The sequence below is a fragment of the Rhodnius prolixus genome, unplaced genomic scaffold (assembly GCF_049639745.1).
Source record: "Rhodnius prolixus isolate KJV_2025 unplaced genomic scaffold, Rpr scaffold_6, whole genome shotgun sequence".
Lineage (NCBI taxonomy): Eukaryota > Metazoa > Arthropoda > Insecta > Hemiptera > Reduviidae > Rhodnius > Rhodnius prolixus.
Window position 1 is genome coordinate 29,376,450 of NW_027411634.1, and position 23,624 is coordinate 29,400,073.

The following is a 23,624-nucleotide window of genomic DNA, read 5'->3' on the forward strand; positions in this document are numbered from 1 at the left end:
TACCTGAATCGCTTTTCTTTGAAACGTTTTTTGGGGAAAAATTCATTTCAAAGTGGTTATTGGAAGGAGTGAGAGTTAAACATTATTTCTTCTTCTTATGTTACTATTCAGTATATAGTAGGTTGAAGAATGAAATTCGTGGTTAAAATTCCCAAAGAAATAGATGGATCTGACTTTACTGAATCTACTTTTTATTTCTGTTTTTGTTGATGTTTGTCTTGAGAATTAATACTGTCCTGTTACTTTTGTTTAAAATGTAACAATTATTTTATAGCGATCTGGGTTCTGAGATAGCTAGCACTATTTGTTCCTTCTTTATAGTTTTATTGCAATGAGCATGCGTGTTATTGAAGGCGTCCATTTATATTTGGTAAAGTTACGAACTTGAAGAGAATTTTTGTCATTTAGTAGTTGCAGAAATGTTGCAAAAGGGTGTCCTGTGAGTGTTTTAACTTTTTTATTTTTTTGTTTCTGGTAATATAAGGGAGAATGTGTCAACTTTGGCGATTCAAATTTTTATTATTTATTTTAATTATATAAGAGAAGTGCTTCTCTTTGCACTTCTGGTTTCAAGCAGAATCATTTAATTCTGACTGGCATTTAATTTTTTGTTACTTTCTCTAAAAGTTCCTATGAGTTTTCTTTTGACATTGACAAAAATTCAGACGCTACTAGGAAAAAATAATCTAAGCGAAGATAATTTTTCTTCATATAATATTGTAAAACTTATTTCAGTTATCAAACTTATCTGAAGGGAAGGGATTAGCTATGAGGTTAGCATACTGGACTCCCACGCGGAGGTCCCGGGTTCGAATCCAGCAGCTGACCCTTAGATTTTCTCTTCCTAGGAGCTCCTTACAGCTCACTGTCCGGTGATGGACAGTGTTGTCTGTAACGAGAGAACACTGTCCGGAGGCCGTCAGTGCACTGGAAAAAGCTCCGGGCGCTAATAACCTCAGCTGTTGATGCGCAAAAAAAAAAAAAAAAAACTTATCTGAAATAGAATAACAGCTGTGCAGTTCTAAAAAAAAAAAAAAATTATTTCCTAATCGTAAAAACTTGAAACATAATTAAAGAAAGTGGCTATATTGTATTACTTAATTTAAAATAAGGGAAGATAAGTTGTACATTATTATATAAAAGAAAATAGTTGTCAACCTGAACTGGACTGGCTTGTGTGGAGTGGTTTGTCCTTTGTCACTAGGCTAGTGGTTTACATCCCCTGAGCTAGGAGGAGGATAAGCCAGCGTTAGGGATTAATGTTCAAGGGCACGCACGCATCGTCCTTCTTTTTGTTAGTAGTGATGAATTACTCTAATAGCTTTTCTTTTATCTTATTTATTACATTAATTTAATTTCAACCGACATTTCTTGTAACTTTATCTACTCAATTCATACTTCATCTTTTCATTTTAAATTTGTGAGGTGGGGGTGAGTTAGACAGTTCACTTCCTAATGCAAAGTTTCCTTAGGGGAAATTGAATAAAAACATCCTCAAGGTGACATTGAGGACTCCCAGTCTACAGAAATAAATTCTCCAGTTCATCCAAAATGCATGTAGAATCTGCAGAGGTGGTGGTTGCGAGCGAATATTTGGGTTTGTCTGTCACCCCCTTGCTCATCATTATCTTTCACTCTCCCAATTTGCAATTCTGTTCTTAAAAATATTTTTAAACGGTTTTTGATTCTACATGCCTTTAACAGTTTGCTTTTTTACACATTTATCCTAAATATTTATAGTAGGCCATGTCGTTCTTGTACTCAGTATACTCCTCTTTGTTGATCTCCAACCCATGCATTCTAACTTCTACTTTCTAATGTTCAAATTCTGCTAAATTATTTTCGGTACTGTTACTATTATTATTATTTTAATTATTTTAATTTTAGCGCTTTAACATGTAATATCATTAGCGTCTGGATCTTTCTCAGAGCCGTAGGGCAGCATTCCCTCGCTACAGACATTGTCTATACCCGGATAGTGAGGGGCAATCCGCTAACATCTGAGCTAATCCCTTATTTTTATTATTGTAATTATTATTATTATTATTATTATTGCAGAATTACAAAAACTTCAATGACAGAAAGAGCCGAGGTGGAGTTTATAGGACTAATAAAAGCGAAACCTTAAAATCAAATAAAAAAAAAAAAAAAATTATAATAATAATTAGATAATAAACTTACAGCTTATCATAATTTAAAGCTTAAATTTTCCCAAAATTTCGGAAAAAACTCACTCTTCGCTGTAACAATTTTTTTTTACTTCAAAATTTGCTTAATAAATATTAAATTATTTTTTAATATTTATTTCTTCAAAAGAAACTCCTTAAAAAAAAGTAAAGTCTGTGAAAATAAATCGCGCAGACGATGGAAATATGGTTGCACGCTATCCCTCAATTAAGTGGCAACCATGAATTGAAAGTGGACCTTCAAAGTATATATATGAATGAATTATACCAGGAATCATGCAAGTGCATTGGTAGTCAACGCATAAAATTGGTTTAATATTAGTTTAGTTAAATCTTAATACCAAGAAAAGTTCGCTTTTCTTTGTATCCTTTATTTATTTTATTTTTGTTTACACTGTAATTTGCTGTAATCAGCTGAAATAACAGAGCCTTCCAAATTAATCAAACATTTCAAGTGTGGGTTCTGTATTTATCCAATGATTATATTTGGTATATTCAACTTCGTCAATAAACCTGAGTCCCACATCAAAACGTAGTTCTGAGAGTCAAAAAGAAATGAAGAATATTCTAATTACTTCTATATATTATCATCATCTGCGTTCAACGGTCTTTAGGAAGAAGTCTTAAGAATATCAGTTATGTCAACCCTTTATTTAATTGACTTAAGAATCGATAAAGGATTTAAAATTTAGAAAAGTGAACATAGATATATAATTTTTTACGCAGGTGTGTTATGATGTGTAACTTCTTGCAGGCTAGCTAGACAGATAGACTACTGACAAGAAATTATCATATCTAAGAGCATCAACCTTCTGAATTGTCTGGTTGGCTCCGAGCCAAACCAATATTGGATGAATAAATATGCCTAGGCTTCTTTATCTCTTCAATATTGGTAGCAAGACTACTTTAGCAGTCTACTGCATTTTTAGTAATTTGTGACGAACATTTTTTCATATATTTCTGTTTTAAATGAGAATTATTTTTACCAATTTTTGTAGAGCTGTAATTTTAACACGGTAAAATTTTTAGTTGAAAGTTAATCTGAAGTTATGAGCGAATATGTAAATGACATGAATTGATTATTTAGATCTAGATTCTTTAAGTGTGGGTCACATATAGTGGCACTAATCGGTAAAGGTGCAAAACACACAAGAATCTTTACAGAATTGGAAAATCAGTTAGAAGGCATTATTTTAGATACATATCGAGGCATGTAAATATACTTTGTTTTTATTTGAGTTGGTGGTTATTAAGTTACTTTTCTTTACTCCGTATTAAGAATTTCACTTGGCCCACAAATGAACCTATGGTTTCCATAAGTACTTAATAATGAAGAACATTTAAATCGTTTTTATTAACAGCGCCAATAACTAACCTTTTAATAGTATTGGAGAAATCTTTGCAACAGCTACATTTTCTTTTATTGTGTTTATTTCAAAACTTGTGCTGCCCATCAATGTCAGTCGAGACCATTAATACGACACCAGACAGGATATCGACTTTTTAGAGTATTATTTAAGAGAGCTAAACCACACATTATACTATTGGGTACGATGACCTCAGTTGACCAATACCAACAAAACAAAAAAATCTAACAACTTTGTATCATATTTAACTATCCGAACCTTCTCATTTCTTTTGAGGTACTTTTTTTTGTTGTAGTATAATACAATTTTAATGCAGTAATCTAAGTAAATTAGCTTTTTATTATTACAAAGTTTGAAAAATACCTTTAGAATTTGTATTTGTTCGAAATTGAAATTACATAAACTAATTCTCTTCCAAAATAGTTATACTTTGACCTACGAATTTTAAGTATATCTCATTACGTTTTGAAAATTACTTTTCCACAGACCTGACATCAGTAAAATTTGAGTAGAAGGAAAACTAAAAGTTAAAGTTCAACCCGGACTTAAAGTCTAGACCTACAGTTTCAATCTAGCGGCTGGTTTATGTGATGATTTAACTCATACAATCGTATGCATTCATAAGTTATTGTCGCAAATGTCGCCTTTAACTGTGTAATCTTGTTTACTAGCTTATCACCGTGCATATTCGATTGCTTGCGTAGAGTTTAATAAACAAATCAAATCTGAGCACACTGTTGACAGTAGAGCGCGTAAAATATTTATAAAATCTATAAACTGGATGCTTTTTATCCATGAATGTGTAATACAAAAGTTATAGCTTAAAAGAGCAGAAAAGCATTGGACATTCAATGAACTCATATTACGAACTATAATTGCTAGTATAACCTTAGAAGGCGAAAGCAAATGTTACAATTTGGTAGAAAGTTTTAAAAAGCTGAGAGTGAGGAGGTGTGACGAAGTTACGAGTTCCATATTGAAGTGGCATGGATGAGGAATGATTTATCATTGGCTGCTGTCCTGTCGGAAGGAAAATAAGTTATTAGATTTGGTTTGCTATAAAAAAAGTAATAAGTATTTTTTGTTTCATTTGTAATTTGTTCTACTCTTAATTTATACATAGATTGCACTTGATGTTTTTTTTTTTTTACAAATTAATACTGAATTTACATATATTAGATTTTTTTAATTTAAAATAAATAAGCTGACAGAGAAATATGGGTTTTGAATTTGTGTAGCTTTTTATTTTCATTATTTGCGGGCTCTGCAATATGCTTATTTAAAGAACTCTCAGATGGCGTGTACTAGGTCATCCTTAACTTCTAGCAACTACCATCTTGGCACAAATCTATTCAAATCAGTGAGTTCTATTTTTGCATCTAGATCGAAGTCTACTATGCCCTAACAACTAAATTAATTGAAAAAAACCATCATAACTCTTTAGTAATGATTATGTACTTTTAAAGTATGTAGTTTTGTTCCATTGGCAATTAGTTATTGTCTTTTTTGAATTTCTTAAACAAGAGTTTAAAAAAATGGAATATGAATTTATTTTGCTGTTGAAATAAAGAAAAATTTATATAACAAAATAAATTATATCTGTTTAAGTAAAGGCAAAGTAAAGTATCAGGAAAAGTTCACCGACCTACTTTCTGATTAAAGAAATACTTTTCTTTTGTATTAGAACAAACAACATTTATTTTGTTTAATTAAGAAGATAAATAAGTTCTCATTTAATCATTTATTTTGTTCATTTGGGAAAGTCTAAGAAAATGTTTTGTTTTTTCTTCCTCAATCAACTTAATTAAATTAAGTATTTATTGACGCCCTGACAGTTATACCTGAAATCTATTTTCTAAAAACACGGAAACAAAGCTGCCCTTTTACGGTATTTTAATAAAAGATGATTAGATAAAACGTATTTAATCATTTATTGAAGAACTCTGACCTCAACTGGGAGTCTTCGCTCTCCTCTTTCCGACCTCCTATTCTCGGATCTAGACGATAAATAGCAACCTATCCTTTCCCGCCAGGAAGCTTACCTTAAAATACTCAATTTGCCCTTTTCATTACTGCACAATTCAGAATCTTCGATGCTTTGGCCATCTTCTTTACTTCAGACCATTATTATTACGCTTATTTATTCTACGATATCATGCCCATACTTTCCAGTCACCCCACTTCCAACGAGTGTTCTTTATTTATAGACAGACTAGCTTATAACCTGACAATCTGTAAAGCTTTTAGGAATAGGAAATCTAAAAGTAGCGCAGTTTGATCTCGAAACCAAGAATTTCTGGCCAACTACGTGTCGGAGAATCTCAAAGTCAGCTAAACCGCATTACCACTTAATAAACGACTACATCCATTTTCCTTATACTTGTAAATCTTGATGCAACAAATTTATAATTTTTAAAGAAAAATTTATAGTTATTTTTTGTAGTTCTAAGGAAATTACGATTTTCCTAAAATTTTGATTTTTTGTTCAACCCTATCGCATCTATTTATTAAAGGAGTATTAGCAATTCTGTCGAATTTTAAAAGCTGACAGAAAAAATCCTAAAGATTAGTTTTTTAATTTTTGTGTTTGTCCCTTAACTTAGCTTCTTTATCGTCTACAAAATTTAAGAATACTAATTCTTTCTCAGACAAGAAACAGAAATACGTACCTTTCGTTAATTGCTGCTTTTTACCATACCATTCTTGTTTTACTGTTGCACCAAACTCTCATTTCAAAGAAAAAAATTATAATTATAGAAATTAAATTTAGGGGGCACTAAAATATTCTTTTTTATCCTCCAAATCCGTTCTCTATTCTTCACTATTTTTTTTTTGCCTTTCATACTTTAGAAACCTAAAGCTTGAATGAGAAAATTCCTAATAGAAATCAAAAGATGCTGAGTTTGTCTATTAATTATTTTGTAACAGTTTCAAGGCTTATTTAAAACTATTTGTGTATATTTTCACTGATTTAAATTTAAGATCGAAGTACAAACTGAATTGACTTTAACTCAGAAACTAATATTTTCTTAACAACATTAATGATAATTCTAACTTTTAAATTTATTTTTGTCTTAGGGAGCACTTCAAGATGTGAGAATTATAAGAGGAGCTCACGGCTATCTAAGTCAGTGTCCACAACTAGATACATCATGTCCAACATGTGGTCAGTTTTCTACGTTACAAGCAACCATTGAAACGTTAACAACCAGGCTATCCCAGATACAATCTAGGGTGAGCGGACCCCGAGTTAACAATAGGGTGTAAGATATTGACAATAATGTGTAACTGTATCATCTTATTTGTTTATTAATTTTAGTAATTTGTAAATCATTTTACATTTTGTTTCATCATGTTTTATAGCCTTGCGTGGTTATTATGTTAGGGAACGCTGAGCTGTTTAGTGACTCTCCGATTGCTATTCATTACCTAATGTTAGGATATACTTTGTACAAATTCAAAGGAAAGTATTTTTTGGAAAGCTTGTAAATTTACTATAAAGCTTTTTCAAAGAAATATTAGCTGCAGATAATTTTTTTTGTGTTTATTTTTTCTTATCTCTCTCTTGTAAAAATAATACGTATAATTCAATAAGAAAAATTGAATTTCAATTTTTATTGACCCTCTTTTATTGAAAAAATTGCTCACAAATGCAACAAGAAAGCACTGAACGCATGATGGGAATTGGGTACAGAGTTTATTAAAGTTTTTAGTCGTTTTATTGATTATCGGCAGGTTTGTGAAAACCAAGTATATTTCCTTTTAGCTAAAGAAGTTCTTTTATTGTCAAAATAATATTCTATTTAGGTACTTTTTATATATATAATTTTCTTTAGGCATAATTTTAACAGCAATAAAGAAAAAGTCATATCTCTGGCTTGGGATTAGACAATATACTTATATTCTTAACTATGACGCTTAAAGTTCAGCAATAAGGAGCAAGAATGATAATTTAGAGCTTCCATTTTTTGTGCATATATTTGGTTTTAGTCGTACTTTAAAAAAATCGCCGATTATTCTTATTCCAGTATTATTCAAAATGTCAGTATTATTAGAGATGTCAAGCTAATTTAAATTTCTTGAGGAACATTTGAATAAGAGGAAATTTTGTTTGTATCAATATGTCTTAATCCGGAATCAGTTTGTGACATGATTCCTTAAATATTCTATTGTAGTACATTTTAATTTAATATTACAAAGAAACAAATACTTTGTGCTATATTTTTTATTTTTTTTACTTAGCTGGAAGCAGCCGAATCTCGAATATCCGATGTAGAAGTTTGTGATTGCATCAAGTCATGTAGTGTTAATGGCACCGTTAGGGCAGACGGTGCATCTTGGCAAGTCGACTGTGATATATGTTCTTGTGTTGTAAGTATTCAATTTATTATTAATATTACTTTCTATCTCTGCTAATTAGCCAGTATAACTGTGACCTTGTAACCCGATATCAAAGGGGTTCTGTTCCAACATCTATTTGAGGAGACAAGATCTGAACGCGTTCAATTTACAACATTTCTTGTATGACGACCACAAATCGGCAGAAATGAAGTACCACTGCCTGCTCTGTACCTCCAAAGCGAAGAATGTTGTAAGACACAACTTTCTCAGCTCCCGAAGTAGAGTGTGTAGTAATACCTACTCCCTGATATAATTTGAAGGATTATCTTCACATTGAAGGCTCCTTCATAAAACCGTTATTACTTTTTTTTTTTTTGCCAGTATCCGAGATATGTTAATCAAAACTCTGCCTTGCTATTTGCCATACCAGACCATATCTCGCGGAATATTATTGACATATCATTGACATGGTGGAAGGTAAACTCCTCAAGGTCCTATTAGAGAAGAACCGGTTCTACTGAAAGTAGAAGTTTTTGAATACCATAATAAAATATGAAACCATACAAAATTGCCTACCAAAACCCGATAGCATTCTCTAACATTGTTAGAGAAAAAGGAGCGAGAAATTTGATAATAATAAGACGGTTAAGGCTCGATGGGTTTAGAGATGAGAAATTCCTGGACATCACCTTCATTTCCAACATATTTGCCATTTTCTAATCCATCAGTCTTTGATGGCTGAGGTTTTTCACTGAATTTACTTGTCTGTAGGGAGTTTATCCACTATATCTCAGGAACGGAAAATCGCAAAAATTCCAAATTTCATATTTCGTTCAGGTGTCACCAGAGGAAGCGACAGTAAATTTTTGGACAAATTAGGTGCACCGGAAGAAGTACCACTTTAATGAATAGATTTTGCACTTTTTTTATTTTTTTAAACCGCTCCCAGCACAAAGATCTGTGATATCATATTCTAAACCAAATTACTGAAAATTACTACAATTTCGTTCCCCTTGATTTCTCAACTTCAAATTAACAAATTCAAGTCCCGAGTTATTTACTTTGATTTAACTGTCCTATGTATGTGATTATGTGATGGTCATTCATTAATTTAAACGCGTTTCCTGTCACTTCATTTTTTTATTGAGAGTTTATTATGTTCGGTGGCTTATTTAGTCATTACTAAATAAGTGCAGCATTACTAAAACATTTTCCTTACTACTTTCAGCACGGTGAAGTTGAATGCAGGCCTGTCCAATGCCCTAAAGTAAACTGTAAAAAACCTGTCCTTCATCCTGGCCAATGTTGTCCCACATGTCTCAGTAAGTAAAATATATTTACAGAATTACTAATGTTATAACTGCACAAATGTTGCTAGCTTCTGTTTTTTTATTAAAAATCTAGTTAAAATTACGAATTTAGTTACTTAAAACCAGATAAACTTTTCTTATTCAATATAATATTTCATTAAATTTCAGAGCAATGTTTTCTACACGGTACTTTGTATGAACACAGTGAAGTAGTGAGTTTGAAACAGTGTGTTCAATGTGTATGCAGAGATGGTTCTATGCACTGCACACGAATCGATCCAGAAACAATGTGTCCTGCTTTAGAATGTCCTGAAAAACAACAATTTAGTGTCCCAGATGAATGTTGTAAATTTTGTCCAGGTAAAGATTCTATTTATGTATTTTCTTTACCCTTCTGTTGCTTAATTTTAAAAAAAAGAACATTCAAGCCATAGCAGGCTTTTTCTATTTCCCAGTCTTTTTACATATTAATCCTAATTTGTCGGAATATCTTTTTTTAATTTTAATTTATTTATGTTAGGTGTGGACTATTGCAGTTTAGGTCATGAATGCCACGAAAATGCAACATGTTTGAATTTGGAAACCAGATATGCTTGTCACTGCAATAATGGATTTAAAGGAGACGGATACAATTGTGTCGGTATGTATTATAAAAACATTGCATTATTATTATTATTTTAGTAAAAAGATTGACTTGACTCGATTTCGCGAGTTTTGTCATTGCAAACGACCTTTTAGCTGAAAACGTGATTGGGTCCCCAGTGCTAGATAATATCTTTGATTTTATCCTTCATAGATTACACGTTTATTGTATCCCTGGCCGGTTTTTCATCTGTCATCTGAGGTACAATAATCAGTTTAGTGCAGAGATTTCGACTTCACTTATGTTTCTGTTCTCGCACTGCACTTGCTGATTGAGTCTCTCTCAAGTAACTTCCAATTTTCCAAGGTGTTTGTAATATTGATTATTTTGTTTAAGTCTTCTTCTGTTAGTTAATGAACATATAACTTTTCAATTCCTTGGTGGTGTTTCTATTATATTTTTATATATTTTATTTTTATGAATAAAAAGAGATCTTAATTAAACTGAAAAAAAAAAATATGACTTTTGTTTTTCGGAGTAATTGTTCCTTCTTTAATACTGACAGGGCAATTGTCGAGAGCACTCAAGGAAATCATTTATGGTAACAAAATTATAGTAAAAGTTCTTCCTAGACATTTTTTGCAAAAGGTGAAATGCAAATGAACAGCCTCTGGCGGAGATTATACAATATGGTGACATTTTATTGAAACTTCAAAAGTTGACTGAATGTATTGTGTATATAACAAACCCGTTCGGAAGATCCGGGACATGCTAATTTCTTGTAATGTCTATATAATACTACGATTGAACTGGAACATGACAACTGATTTTAATTGCCTGTAATATTGTTTTAATTGAAACTTTTAATCATTAATTTTATTGAATGTTAGATATCGATGAGTGTAAATCAGAAGGGGGATTGGAAGGACATCATTGCCACAGTAATTCCAGATGCGTCAATACTAGAGGGAGCTATGAATGTGAATGTCTTCCTGGACACAGACGAGTAGACAGGTAAGACGAATAAAACATAGATTGAGAAAAAATTAGTACATTCTTAAAGTTCTAGCCTTAGAAATGAGTTAGGTAAAAAAACGAGTTGGGCAGTTATGAGCACATATTCACGCGCAGAATTTACTCACTTCTTACAAATAGAAACTACGAATATTCAACTATTCATAAAATAACTAAATACTTTTTAATGTATCCATTCGTTCGTATTCTTAAATAAAAATATATTCATTAAATTTTAAGTCTAATCAAGAAGATTCACTCATAGTGGAATTTCAAAAGCAGCTGTCCTCCATTTAGTTCTTATTCTTAAACCGTTCTCTTATGATCCAACAGATTCAACTGTGCTGAAATGGATGAATGTGCAAGTGGCATCCATGCTTGTGATAAACATGCCCATTGTATTAACACTCAGGGCTCTTACCATTGTACTTGTATGGATGGTTACACTGGTGACGGATATACTTGTGCACGTTAGTAACTTTGCTTGCATAATTAATTCTATTTAATTTGTTTATTTATATACCTCGCAAACAAACATTATTAAGATAATATATTTAACAGCTGTTTGCCATTTACCTTGCGAAAATGGAGGCACATGTGTAGACGGCGGAGTATGCGTTTGTCGAGCTGGATATCAAGGCCCAAATTGTGCAGATGATCTAGATGAGTGTGGAATTGGTTTACACTCTTGCGATAATTCTTCTTTATGTATTAACATGCCAGGGTGGTATTACTGCACTTGTGGCCCAGGTTATATACCATCCTTGCCACACCAGCAACATGCTAGTCTTTGCCAAGGTAATTTTGTGATCATTTGTTTTTACTGTAGTTTTATCTTATTTATTCCTACATTATGAACTTTTTTTGTATGTTCCATACTAACTTTTTTCTTTAATCAGGCAGTAAAATAAAAAAAATTTGTGAGGTAGATTTCGAATTGAAATAATAGGCATTAGAACATGGATTTGTAGAAATCTGTCTAAAGATATCAACTCTTTTTTTCGTCTTCTGTGTGTCCTCCACAAATCCTCCATTTGACTTAAAAGATTTAAGTTAAAACTTTAGTTTGGGACCGTATTTTCGTAACCTTTCTTCTGATGCTACTTGGCTCTTTCTATTCTTGTATAGATACGGATTTAATAAAATGCCCATTCTACTCTGAAAAAGATCGTCAAAAAGAAGGTCTTAACAATTCAAACAGAAGAATTCTTCTGTTTTTATTGTTTTCAATGAAATTTAATGATATGTACCTAATAAAAATATTAATAACTTTTGGTTTTTATAGATATTGATGAATGTTGGACTGGGAATCATACATGCCATGAAAGTGCTCTTTGTGTTAACACCGAAGGCAGTTTTCGATGTGTATGTCCACCCGACAATACTACCGAATGCAAATTGAGTACGTATATTTTTAATTGATTAATCTGCATGTTCATTAATTTAGTCTAATTAATCATATAATTAGTCTTAGCGTAATTATCCTTATATTGAAAGTTCTAATATTGGGTAATTTCTTTAAGAAAAATTATTATTGTTAAACTAACTTTTTTATTTATTATTTTAAAAAAAATTATTTAAGATACCTCACCTTTAGAGGTTATTGGCGCCCGGAGCTTTTTTCAGTGCACTGACGGCCTCCGGACAGTGTTCTCTCGTCACAGACAACACTGTCCATCACCGGACCCTGAGCTGTAAGAAGCTTCGAGGTAGAGAAAATCTAATGGTCAGCAGCTGGATTCGAACCCGGGACCTCCGCGTGGGAATCCAATACGCTAACTGCATAGCTAGTCCCTTCCCTTGTTGAACTAATATTTAAATTTTAAAGGTTGTATGTTGCCGGGAGGACTAGAGGTAGCAGACGGGGAAACGACACCTTCTGGACCTTGCACAACATGCATGTGCACTGAAGGTCTATTGAATTGTGTACGTAGAGACTGCGATTGCTCCACGTCTCCACCAGCTGCATGTTGCCCACAATGTTATCCATCTACATATTGTACCCATCAGGAATTAGCGCATGTTAAATTTGCATCTGGAGATAAATGGATTTACCAATGTCAGACGTGTGAATGTCTGGTGAGTTTTATACTTTTTATTCTTACAACCTGTCATCCATGATGACACCTAAATGCACACCTAAACTACATATGTAATTTTTCTTCTTATTAGATGGGAGAAATTGATTGTTGGGAGGTAGAATGTCCACCAGTTTGGTGTGATTCGGCAATTTTGTCGACAAGCGATTGCTGCCCGAGATGTCCATCAGAAACTCCTTGTAATGCAACGAGTCATGGCGGTTGTTCAGCGGCAGGACCACCTGGACTTCCTGGTCGCTTTTATCAGCCCAGGCCTTGGGCAGATCTCAATACATGCTCCTCTTGTAACTGTAAGGTAATGTTTACTCCAGGTGAACAAGGTAAAACACCTTTATGCTTTAATTGAACCAAAATTGGTTACAAATGAAAAATTAAGGCAAATGTAAAAGAAATAATAAACAAGTATTTTACTAGTTTCTATTCAATGTAATTTTGATTTTAGTATGTATTAACAATCAGCGGTCATCATACATAATTGGCAGCCAATAAATGGTTCCACAAAATTATCGTTTATAGCCTTATTTGAGTTATCGTTAGTTCCCTTTGATCTACTAGTATTTTAATTTTTGTTATTTTTTTATTTGTCAACTATTAAATTATTTTAAAACGTTTATCGACATTTACATTCGGCCTTTCAAAACTCTTTAGAAACTTCAATTCGGTGCTTCAATTCTGCAAACAAACTCTTGGAGAAGATAAGATGGGCTTTATTTCCATCTGCCAAACAGGTGTGGACGGAAGCGGATATGCATCCCTACAAATATACAAATTTATCAAGTTAACGATTAAATAAAATCCAAGGTCGTGTCCAATTATCATAAATTAGCGTTTTGCGATTCTTGCATCTGAGTCGTCTAGGTCACAATATACATATTTATAATTCTTGTTAAATTAATATGATTTTTGATACCTACGATTTGATTTGATTTTCTTTGTTTTAGGTGCCGTTTTGTGACCTATTGGTGAGCAATTCTGCGTTTTGTGTGCATCGGTAATTCACGTACCCTTCACTATTCATACAGGCTTTTCAATAATATAAATATTGCATTTATTATTCCATTCATTACGGTAAATAAATATAACAAGTATTAAATTTTTATACAATTGAAAGGCCTGGTATTTTATAATAAGTAGTGTCTTGTCACTTTTATTATTATTACTATTACAATTATTATTATTATTATTATCATTATTATACTACTTTGTTGATATGACGTTAACAAACATTTGTCTTTTATTTAATTTGCACATGGAATGAAAAAGATTTTTAAATTTTATTAAGCATGTTTATTAAGAATAACCGTTAATATCACTGCTGCACATTTATTATAAATTTTGACTAAAAGAAGAAAAGTATTTAATTATGTGATCACAAATGGAACATATCGAATCTAATGTGAGGAAATAATTAAAAATCTATGTGGCCACCAACACATTAATTTTAATTCTTATGTGCATAAGCATAATGATCTGAGATCAGAATGAAGGGGGAATGGCAGTATAAATTCTGATATGATGAAGGGTTATGTGGGTTTCGATCGCATGTTTTTTTGTTTATTTATCTCATTATTATTTTTTATTCTCAATACATTTTTATTACATTATTGTCAATTTTAATGTTTTCGTTTTTCAAATCGGAATGAATTTGCTAAAAAAAACATCTTTAGATGTGTGAGTGTATTTTAAATTCTGCATGTTTGAATTATTTTAAACATTTATGATATTTTATCTTATAAATATTGAATAATGATTAAAACTAAAATATTATGAAGAATTGAAAAATTAGTACAACTTTTACATGCCTTTGCAACATGAGAATAATCTTTAATTTTATGCCAATTTATTGAATTTTAAAATCAGATTCGCCGGCGAATGGAAAAGTACCCCTTTAGGATCATGTCAAAAAAATGATAAATAAATTATGATAATTTTCTATTAGTGATTCTAAAATCTTCTAATTTAAACATTTTTTTTTTTTATGAGACAATAATTCAAACAATTTGTTGTCATTTATCCTTACGGTGATTTCGGTGAATTATTTTTTTCTACATTTTCGAGCGGAAATCCTTAACTAAAGTAGGAAGTTAAAACTAAAACTTGTGTGATCATTTACCGGTTTAGAGGGTATCAAGTAAACATCGTTTTTAGAAAAAGTCTTTATTCTCAAATAAGGACTTTAACTAAGTAATATTATACTGTTTCCTAAGCCTTTCACCTCAATACCATCAAACAAAACAACGCCCTGACAACTAACCGCCCCAGTCAACTCTCTTATTGGCAATTTTCAATTTGTGGGGCTCTAATAGTCAGGTCTAATGTCTTGAAGTCTTGAGTGCTGCCTGACTATTCAGAAAACCTTGTATCCACTTTATAATATACCTGCTGGCACTCCAATTGAAAGCAGTTTCTATTCAACGCAATGGTCACTGGAAGTGGCTACACCCCCTAAAATATACAGATTTTCCTTTGATCGAGCTCCTGTTTGCGCCTGTATGGAACCATCAGAATAACAACAGTCAGGGCCACCACACTTCTCGAAGGTTGACAATACCTTCCCCACAAAACTAACCTGTCAGTATGCTCTCTCCCACAATTAATAAGTTTAAATTAGTTATTGTTAGAATTGTTGACTTGCCGCAGGATACTAACCATGTGCAAAATATAGGTTCTTAGATGCTTGTAGTACTAGCAGCAGTAAAGAAACCTTAATAAAGGAAATGATCTTATTGTGAAGGCATATTATTTTATTCTATATTCAATCAACACTGCTTTACTGGAAGTCACAATTCTTGTTTATTTTGTAGTTTTACATTTTTTTCCCCTGAGAACTTATTTATTGATCAATTCTAGCATAAACCTCGGACTCAGATTTTATTATCAAAAATTTTTATTTCTATTTTCATTTTTCTTAACTCTACTATTTGTTGAGAATGAAAGTTTCTATCTTCGTTAAATTCTTCATGAATGTACTTTTTTTTGTGATTAATTGCTAGAACTATAACCTTTGGTCGCTGAATATCTTTCAATTTAATCTCACTTTTGAGGGCACATTATTTGTTTGCTTTCGCACAGTTTTCCTATTACTTCATCGAAGTCTTGATAGCCTAGAAACTACCAATCGCTTTATTGACGATATCAACAGTGGAAGAAAAAAACCATAATTTTTAGTATTTATTGCCAAAGGAAAGAAAACTAGAATATTCATCGATTTTGGTGCCTTGGTGCCTGACTCATTAATCCAAAAGGAAGAAAGATTATTGCAAATTTCAGTCATAATTTTTAATTTATTTTTTCAAAGCTTTCAACCTAGAGAGATTAAGTCATCTCTAGTGCTTATTTATAACAATAATCTTCTTCTTTTTTTTTTCTCAGAACCTAAACAATCAGGTCAGAAGGCACACCAGCCGTAGATGTTTTAGAGTGTATTTGTAATTCATCATAAACCCAGAAGACTTGCAAAAAATAAAGAAAAATTTATGACAGAAATTGGCAATTGTCTTTTTTCCTTTTGAAAGAATTTTTTTTTTGAACTTAACAATAATTTTTTTATATTTTATATTATCTGTATGATGTATCAGTCATTTGCTAATTGGATTTCTTATTTGTCTTCAAAACTCTGTCCATTTTTATTTTTTTATTTCCACTACTGCCCTTTTTATTTAATCTTAAATCTATTATTTTAAGTACTTACAAAGCAAAGAGTATCTGTAGACGTGCTTGGTGTTCAAAAGAAGCGGCAAATTGATTTAGTGGTAGATTTCAGCAATTTTATTTTTCGCTTAGTTATAGGTCACTTATTGTTCTTTTTGCCACTTGGTCTGTAAATATCCAACTCTCCCTCATTGTAGTGAACTAGGAAACTTAACCCACTGATACGCTGTTGGCTAACCTTGTTGAAATTAGGAGCTCCTCGGCCTTCTTTGCTTTATTTAATTTTTTTCAGGAAAGTTTTATCAGAACTTGCAAAGTGAACTATATAAGAAACGCTCAAGATAATAGTAAAATTTCAAAAAGTAATTTTTATTTAAATAATGATGTTGACTTCGTGAAGATAAACTTCTAAAAGTTAGTGTTGTTTGAGATATAAATTTATACTTCTGTGTTTAATCCAACTCACATAACACGGTGGATCATGTCCCCTGTAAGGCCCTTCACAGCATGTTTTCCTAATCACTTAGGTCCTAGATGGATGTAGTAATTCTTGAAGCTGCCTTTAGCAAAACCTTGCAGAAAGAATTATGTAATGAATGATTTCGATCCTTCACAATAACAAACAAATAGTCTCTCTCTGGGGCTGCGATCTTAAAAACTGGCCAAGCAACTTTCAGAAAACATGAGAAGCGAACTTGACTCTTAGAGGACATAGAAGCTTATAAGGTGCCAACTGCCTCTGTCTATGACCTTATAACTTGAAAAATATTTTTTTAATTAATTTTTTAAACCGCACTATTTTTTTTATGTCACCTTTATTTTAGGTTGAGAAAAAGTTGGTTAAGTTGTAATGGGCCCAGGCCTAATTTATACAACGTGCAGCCTCAACTTTTAAGGTTTAAAATTCTGTGATAATTTAACAAAATTATAGGCTGTAATTATTGTAGTATTCATACATATGTGAACATTAAACATTCTTGTTGGTTTACAGAATGGTGAACTATGCTGCAGTATTGATGCCAGCTGTGACAGTGGAAGTTCAGGCTGGTCATATCCACAGCCTGCCGTTACTCCTGCTCGTGGCACCATTAGACTATCTAACAACAATTCTTCTTCTTCTTGCGGTCGCCACTGTAGTCAGAATAACTAACGCAGTTTGTATTACGTAAAACATTTTTTTAATAGAAGCAAAAAAATTGAAAATATGTGAAAAAAAGGTACTAGTAAGTAAAGTATTTTTTGGGAGAAAAATTTAAGAAACTGTAAAAGTGAACAACTATCTAGTCCAACAACGGTTGTTATTTATAGAAATGAGATTTATAAATATATATATTGTAATTATTTATATTCTAATTAATTCTACGCATGTACATAGTCGTAAGAAACGGGCCAAGATGTTTGTGTATAATAAAAAAATTGTGAAAAGCATGTTCAGAGAAAAGTAAGATATCGGTGATTTTTTTATTTGTGGGGGGCGAGATATTTTATGTTTATAAAAAAAAAAATCATGACTTAAAAAAAGAAAAAAGGAATCCTACTATTTTTTAAAAGAAAATAATGAAGTATTGAGACTGATTAGAGATTACAGATGTTTGAAATACTTTGTTGGTAATTGGCTGTTTTTATTTTCTATTCTTGGCAAAGGGGCTCTTTTAAACTATTTTGTTGTTTAAGGTATAATGAGAAAAGTAAGTTTTAAATATGTCTTCCAACAAGAGCCATCTCTTGTTGTATAAATAACGAAAAAAATAAATATATTTTCTATTTTGTAAAAGTAAAATGAAGAAAAGCTTAAGGTTTCTCAAAAACGTATAATAAACAAAACAAAAACAAAATTGTCCCCGCCCTGCTGTTTGGTCGGTTAAAAGATTCGTTTTAATTAAAAACTACATAGGGGGGAGGAATATGGTCCGTTTGTTTAATTTATAAAAGTAATTACAAAATAAAATCTTAAAAAAATTTGAATAATTTCCTTCAAATTTGTAATTAAATATTTTGAAGAGGGTATACTATAAAAATAGAATGTGGAAATTGCCATAACTCTCAAGTTCCTTAAAAATTTGGACACTATAGTGTGTGTACTACTTTTTTATTATTATTTTTAAAAAATTGTATATACTTCATTAAAATATTAAAACTAAAATCTATAAATTAAAATATTTAAAAAGGGAGAGATGGTGAATTAAAATACTTATAAATCCCTCCTATTGTCTTGAAAAAAAATTAAAAGAAAACTAGGACTGTACATTTTTTCGCGTGCGTACTTTTGTATATATTATGAGTTTTAAAACACATTGAAAATCTTGTGTGTGATTTTAAGAGGGAAAACATATTTTTAGAGGAATTTAATGAAACTCTTAAGGGCTACCAATATAGTTAGTTATTTAATTTTTAAAATAGCTTTGCTGAATTTTATGAATAAAAAAAAGTAAACCTTCAAAAAGGTATTTGGTTTTGTGTCATCTTAATATTATGTAATATAAATATTGTATATATATTTTTTATTTAAATATTTTACAATAAGTAATACCATAATACTAAGATGAAATGAAAATATAAAAACTAATTTAAGTGAAAAAATTCCCTTCGTCTTTCATAAATTCCTCTTTTATTAACAATTATAATTGGAAAAATAAAGCACAAAGTTTTAATATAAAAAGTCGTTTAAATTACTAGTAAAGTGAAGTGTACTAAAAAACAAAATCCTCCCTCGTTTTAATATAACCAATGGCAAAGTGGTATTTTTGTTGGTTGTAATAGTCTCATGACGTTTCACCTCTTGACAAATCTGCATACATCGAGTTATATGTTAATATTGTCTTCTTAAATCAAGTATGTTCTTACTTTTTTTTTATCATTTACTTAATGTTCAACCTCATATTTGGTACTTTCCAATTTTGAACTATCTGAACAGTCTAAACACATCTTATATATTTTCACTTGGTGTGTTTATTATAACGATAGAAGATTCAGAAGGTTTGAGAGTTGCGGTAGAATTACAAAATTACCAGTTCATATTTGACATGTTCGCCCGATATTGATTTAGTTCTTCAGAACTTCCTATTATGTTTAGACGTACCATGCTCATTAGGAACTCATTATCTCTCTTCTTTTGAATCTTGGCTTGTTATATAAAATGTTTGGTACACTTCCATTTTGCCACCACTGGAGGTTTTTCTTCAAACATATTTACTATTTCTTTGGCTTTAAATCCCACTAAGACCCTTTTTTTTTTAATAAAAGGCTCCTTCCTCTTTAAGGATCGCTATGAATGCTGCAGTCCCCTGCGGCGATGTGATTAATGCCTGAATAATTTTGCATAATTGCGTTAAGAATAATTTTGAAAACTTAGTGCAGTCTGGCTATCGCTTAATAATAGTGAATTTTCTCTAGCTTTCGAATTTATAGAACTACCATTATCAATGTAGCGACTAGTTAGGTTGTATTGATTGAAACATCCTCTTCTAATTTAGTTTAGTATTATGGTATAATTCTGCAGCGGGTCATACACAACACTATTAACCCTACTTCTAATTTTGGAATGTTTGGTGAATGGAATATTTGTCCATTTTTTCTATCAGTGGGCGGAAAGAAAATTTTCGAAATTTAACTCCTCATTTTTGACGGTTCTCTATGTAAACATGTACGCTGGAAATGTGTTATTACGTTCCTTCCATAAAGTTGGCGATTGTGACAGATTGTGAGTAAATAGCGGTGGCGATTGTGAGTAAATAGCAGTGGCGATTGTGAGTAAATAGCGGAGCTTCCTTTCTTTCAGTATTTGTGATTAAGCGCCAAAGTGCGAGTGTTAGTAGCTTAAATTTAGATTAAATATAATTTAAGCACAGAAGGAATTTCCTACAAAACTGAACTTTGTGTGTATAAATCTTTAGATGTTATAAATATATTTGGCGGGTTATTGCTGGCATTGCAATAATTTTATAGGTATCCAGAAATTTTAATGTAGTTAAGTCGTTGACACTTTCATCCTCCAGGTTTAGAGAAAATACGAAAAATATATTTTCTAGATAGGGTGCCGATAATTTCAGAATTGGCTACTGTAGCTTGCCGGAATTCGTTCATCCGATGTTATGAAAGAATAATCTTTTCAGTTCAGTTAAGTCGATGTGTGATGATTTGTCATATATGGTGAAAGATTGCGGAGACTCGTTACATTAATAACATTGGAATTTAGGCGTTAAATGTAATTTGTATAATATAATTTATGTATGTATAAAAACAAACAAAAACATAGGCAATAAAGAAATAAATAGCGGTAAACAAACATACTTAAGTAAAATCCAAATTTTATTGGATAATTACTTGAGTAAAAAAAAAAAAAAAACAAAAACAAAACTAATTCTCGTAGAAAAAGGAGTAATTTTTATGAGGGTGAAAAATGTGTTTTGTGATGTTACATATTCACACAAAAATAATAAATAAATATGTTGGTTGGGGGAAAAACTACTATTGTAACCTAAATTTTTTCTAGTTGTTCCTCTTTTTAAAAGAGCGAAAACTAAACCAAAAAATGGACAATCTTCAAAATATGGCGGAAGTGAAACACTGCCTTTAAGACAAATTTTGAGAGAAAAAACTGTAATTAAAATTTTTAAAAAATATGAAACAAAAAAACAAAACTTTACCTGCTTCCGCTTTAGTGATTGTATTAAAATTTATTTTTCATGTAACTTTTGAGTAAACAAAAAAAAAAACTAGGGGTTTATATTAGTAATAATAATGCAGTTTTCTAAATGTTCATTAAGCAAAGACACAGTGAAAAAAAAAATTGTATTTTTAGAATTTAAAGGAAAAAAATTAACAAATTATTAAAGAACAGTACTTCTTGGCCTTGCTATAATTGTATTAGTAATGATAATGGACATATTATGAATAAAGTGATTAAAATTCAACAAAAAGAAAATAGTATTGTAACTTTTAAGCACTTATATATATATATTTTTCTTTTTGTAAATATTGCTAGAAATATTTGAAAATGAAAGTGTGTCGATAAGTAAAAACAAAATAATATTGTAATTAAAACAAAACAAAATAAAAGTTGTGCAAACACAATAAGTTATAAAATAAAAAGTCATTAATTTATTTATACATAAATAATTTTTAAAATGTTTTAAGAGAAGAAGTTAAAATGGCCTACATTATAATTTTTTTTTTTTTCTACTACGCTTAAAACTATTCATTTTGAAGTTTTATAATTCTTTCAAGAACTTTCCATTTTATTTTATTTTTTTATTTATTTATTTATTTTTTTGTTAATGATGAAAGAGCCTAATGTGCAAGTAGTTGTCTGGCGGAATATAATCTTATTCCAGCTATAGAAAATTGTGAAAACATGTAATATATACTTTATTAGATTATAGCATTTTTTTATTTATTCTTACTGTTGACAGAATTATTTTCTTGTGATCACATTTTTATTTTAATTTATTTTGTGCTAATTCAAATAAACAGGTGAAATTGTAGTTAGTACTTTCCATTTTCAGTCCAGGGGCCTTTACGATACAATATTTAATATCAAATTGGTCAATCACAATATAAAATTGAAAGGTTATTAAGAGGAAACGAGTCTACTGAGATCATGCAACGTTCTGGCTATTAGTGTAAATTTATATTCACAATAAAACTTCACAGAGAATATGAATTAAATCTGATTTCAAACTATTGTGTAAGTAGAAGTAGTAGCTATCTATTCATATCCCAAAGCACCTGATCAAAGTGCACCAACGGACCCGAATCTAAATAAAAGTTAACCAAAAATTTCCTAGCTATTGTCAAAGATTTTTACCCTCACATATAATCTAAATCGTAGAGGAATTGTGGTTTGATTCGTTGGACAATGTCGCTGATTTTATCCCTGACCGAATTCGGACTTTCATCTCATTATAAGAGGTAGATCAATCAGTATTATTTAGAGATTTCGACTTCACTTAGTTTGCGTCTCGATTAAAATTGCTTAGTAAGTCAATAAAAAATAACGCGTATGACGGACAAAAAAAAATCATTGAACCATAACCACATAAGCAACTGACCAATCCGTCAATTTCTTAAGCATAAGTATTTCATATAGAACTTGGTTTAAAATCAAATCATTATTACATACAGCCTTTAAATGAATAAAAAAAAAATGAAAAAAACTTTTTTTTTTAAATAAAAAATTGCATTTTTGTGATATTTAGTGGCATTTGTTTGAAATAATATTGTGCTTTACTATTACAGACAGTCATGGAAAGATTGAAATAATGAAAGAAAAATAGATACAAAAACATAAGAAAACTTGGCGTTAAACCAAAAAATGTGACTGAAACAACCCCTTTCATACAAATTGTTATTAGCGAATTTCCTGCAATTCTGCAGTGTGCTAGTTATCCAAGACATTAAAAATACGGAAAGAGTTTGCACTCTTAGTAAGCCAACTTATGAGCCATGTTGAACTCATTTTTGGGAATAAGAAAGCTTTCGAGTTTACTATGATGAGTTTATCGAGACCGTTCTGTATTCACAGTCGAGAGGATTTATAACTTGAAGTAATATCGTAACAGAAGAGATTCAAGCAATTTTGAATCCTATACTAGTTTAATTATTTTTAAAAAGACATTTTAATCTGTTATTAAAACTTAATAAAGTTGAGTGATTCTACAAAGGATTTAACTTAAAGAGAGAAGAAGAGATTTACAAATTTTTAAAAATTAAGTTCTACATTTTATTTTCTAGTAAAACGTAATAGCACTTATATAGGATACCTAAAATCTTTCTTATACAAACCACGAGAACCCATCTCATTTAATCATAAGGGGATACTTGAAGAATTTTTTGAAAATGATGATGTGGTTCAGAGATAACCGCAAAGCATTCCACAATGTGAATTTTTTACAATTTTTTTTTGTTTCTGTTTTTTTAATTGAACTAGAAAGGATTTCAATAATTTATTTTATCTCTGTGAGATTTATTTCTTTACGTGAAATTAAGCTTGGAGAAGCACTACACTAATTTCCCAGTTTCTCAAAGTGAGTTGTGTTCTCTTGTTGAAAAATGTAAATCAATACACTTCTTTC

The 23,624-nt window shown here is 30.9% G+C and overlaps 1 protein-coding gene across 16 annotated transcripts in view; it reads left to right on the forward strand.

The window, feature by feature from the left end:
* Positions 1-22,034, forward strand: part of LOC141460499 (protein kinase C-binding protein NELL2a-like) — a 124,281-nt gene extending 102,247 nt beyond the window's left edge. For 14 of the 16 annotated variants that reach the window (XM_074140546.1, XM_074140547.1, XM_074140556.1 and 11 more), the window contains 13 exons: positions 6,632-6,787; positions 7,796-7,924; positions 9,123-9,216; positions 9,373-9,564; positions 9,725-9,844; positions 10,678-10,801; positions 11,135-11,271; positions 11,363-11,599; positions 12,087-12,203; positions 12,630-12,880; positions 12,974-13,195; positions 13,842-13,891; positions 17,543-22,034. In XM_074140546.1, the coding sequence (XP_073996647.1) occupies positions 6,632-6,787; positions 7,796-7,924; positions 9,123-9,216; positions 9,373-9,564; positions 9,725-9,844; positions 10,678-10,801; positions 11,135-11,271; positions 11,363-11,599; positions 12,087-12,203; positions 12,630-12,880; positions 12,974-13,195; positions 13,842-13,891; positions 17,543-17,720 (2,007 nt within the window). In that variant the 3' untranslated portion in view covers positions 17,721-22,034. Of the gene's footprint in view, positions 1-6,631; positions 6,788-7,795; positions 7,925-9,122; positions 9,217-9,372; positions 9,565-9,724; positions 9,845-10,677; positions 10,802-11,134; positions 11,272-11,362; positions 11,600-12,086; positions 12,204-12,629; positions 12,881-12,973; positions 13,196-13,841; positions 13,969-17,542 lie in introns of all 16 variants that reach the window. The other 2 variants (XR_012462096.1, XM_074140558.1) reach the window with 2 other exon arrangements.
* Positions 22,035-23,624: the final 1,590 nt, after the last annotated feature.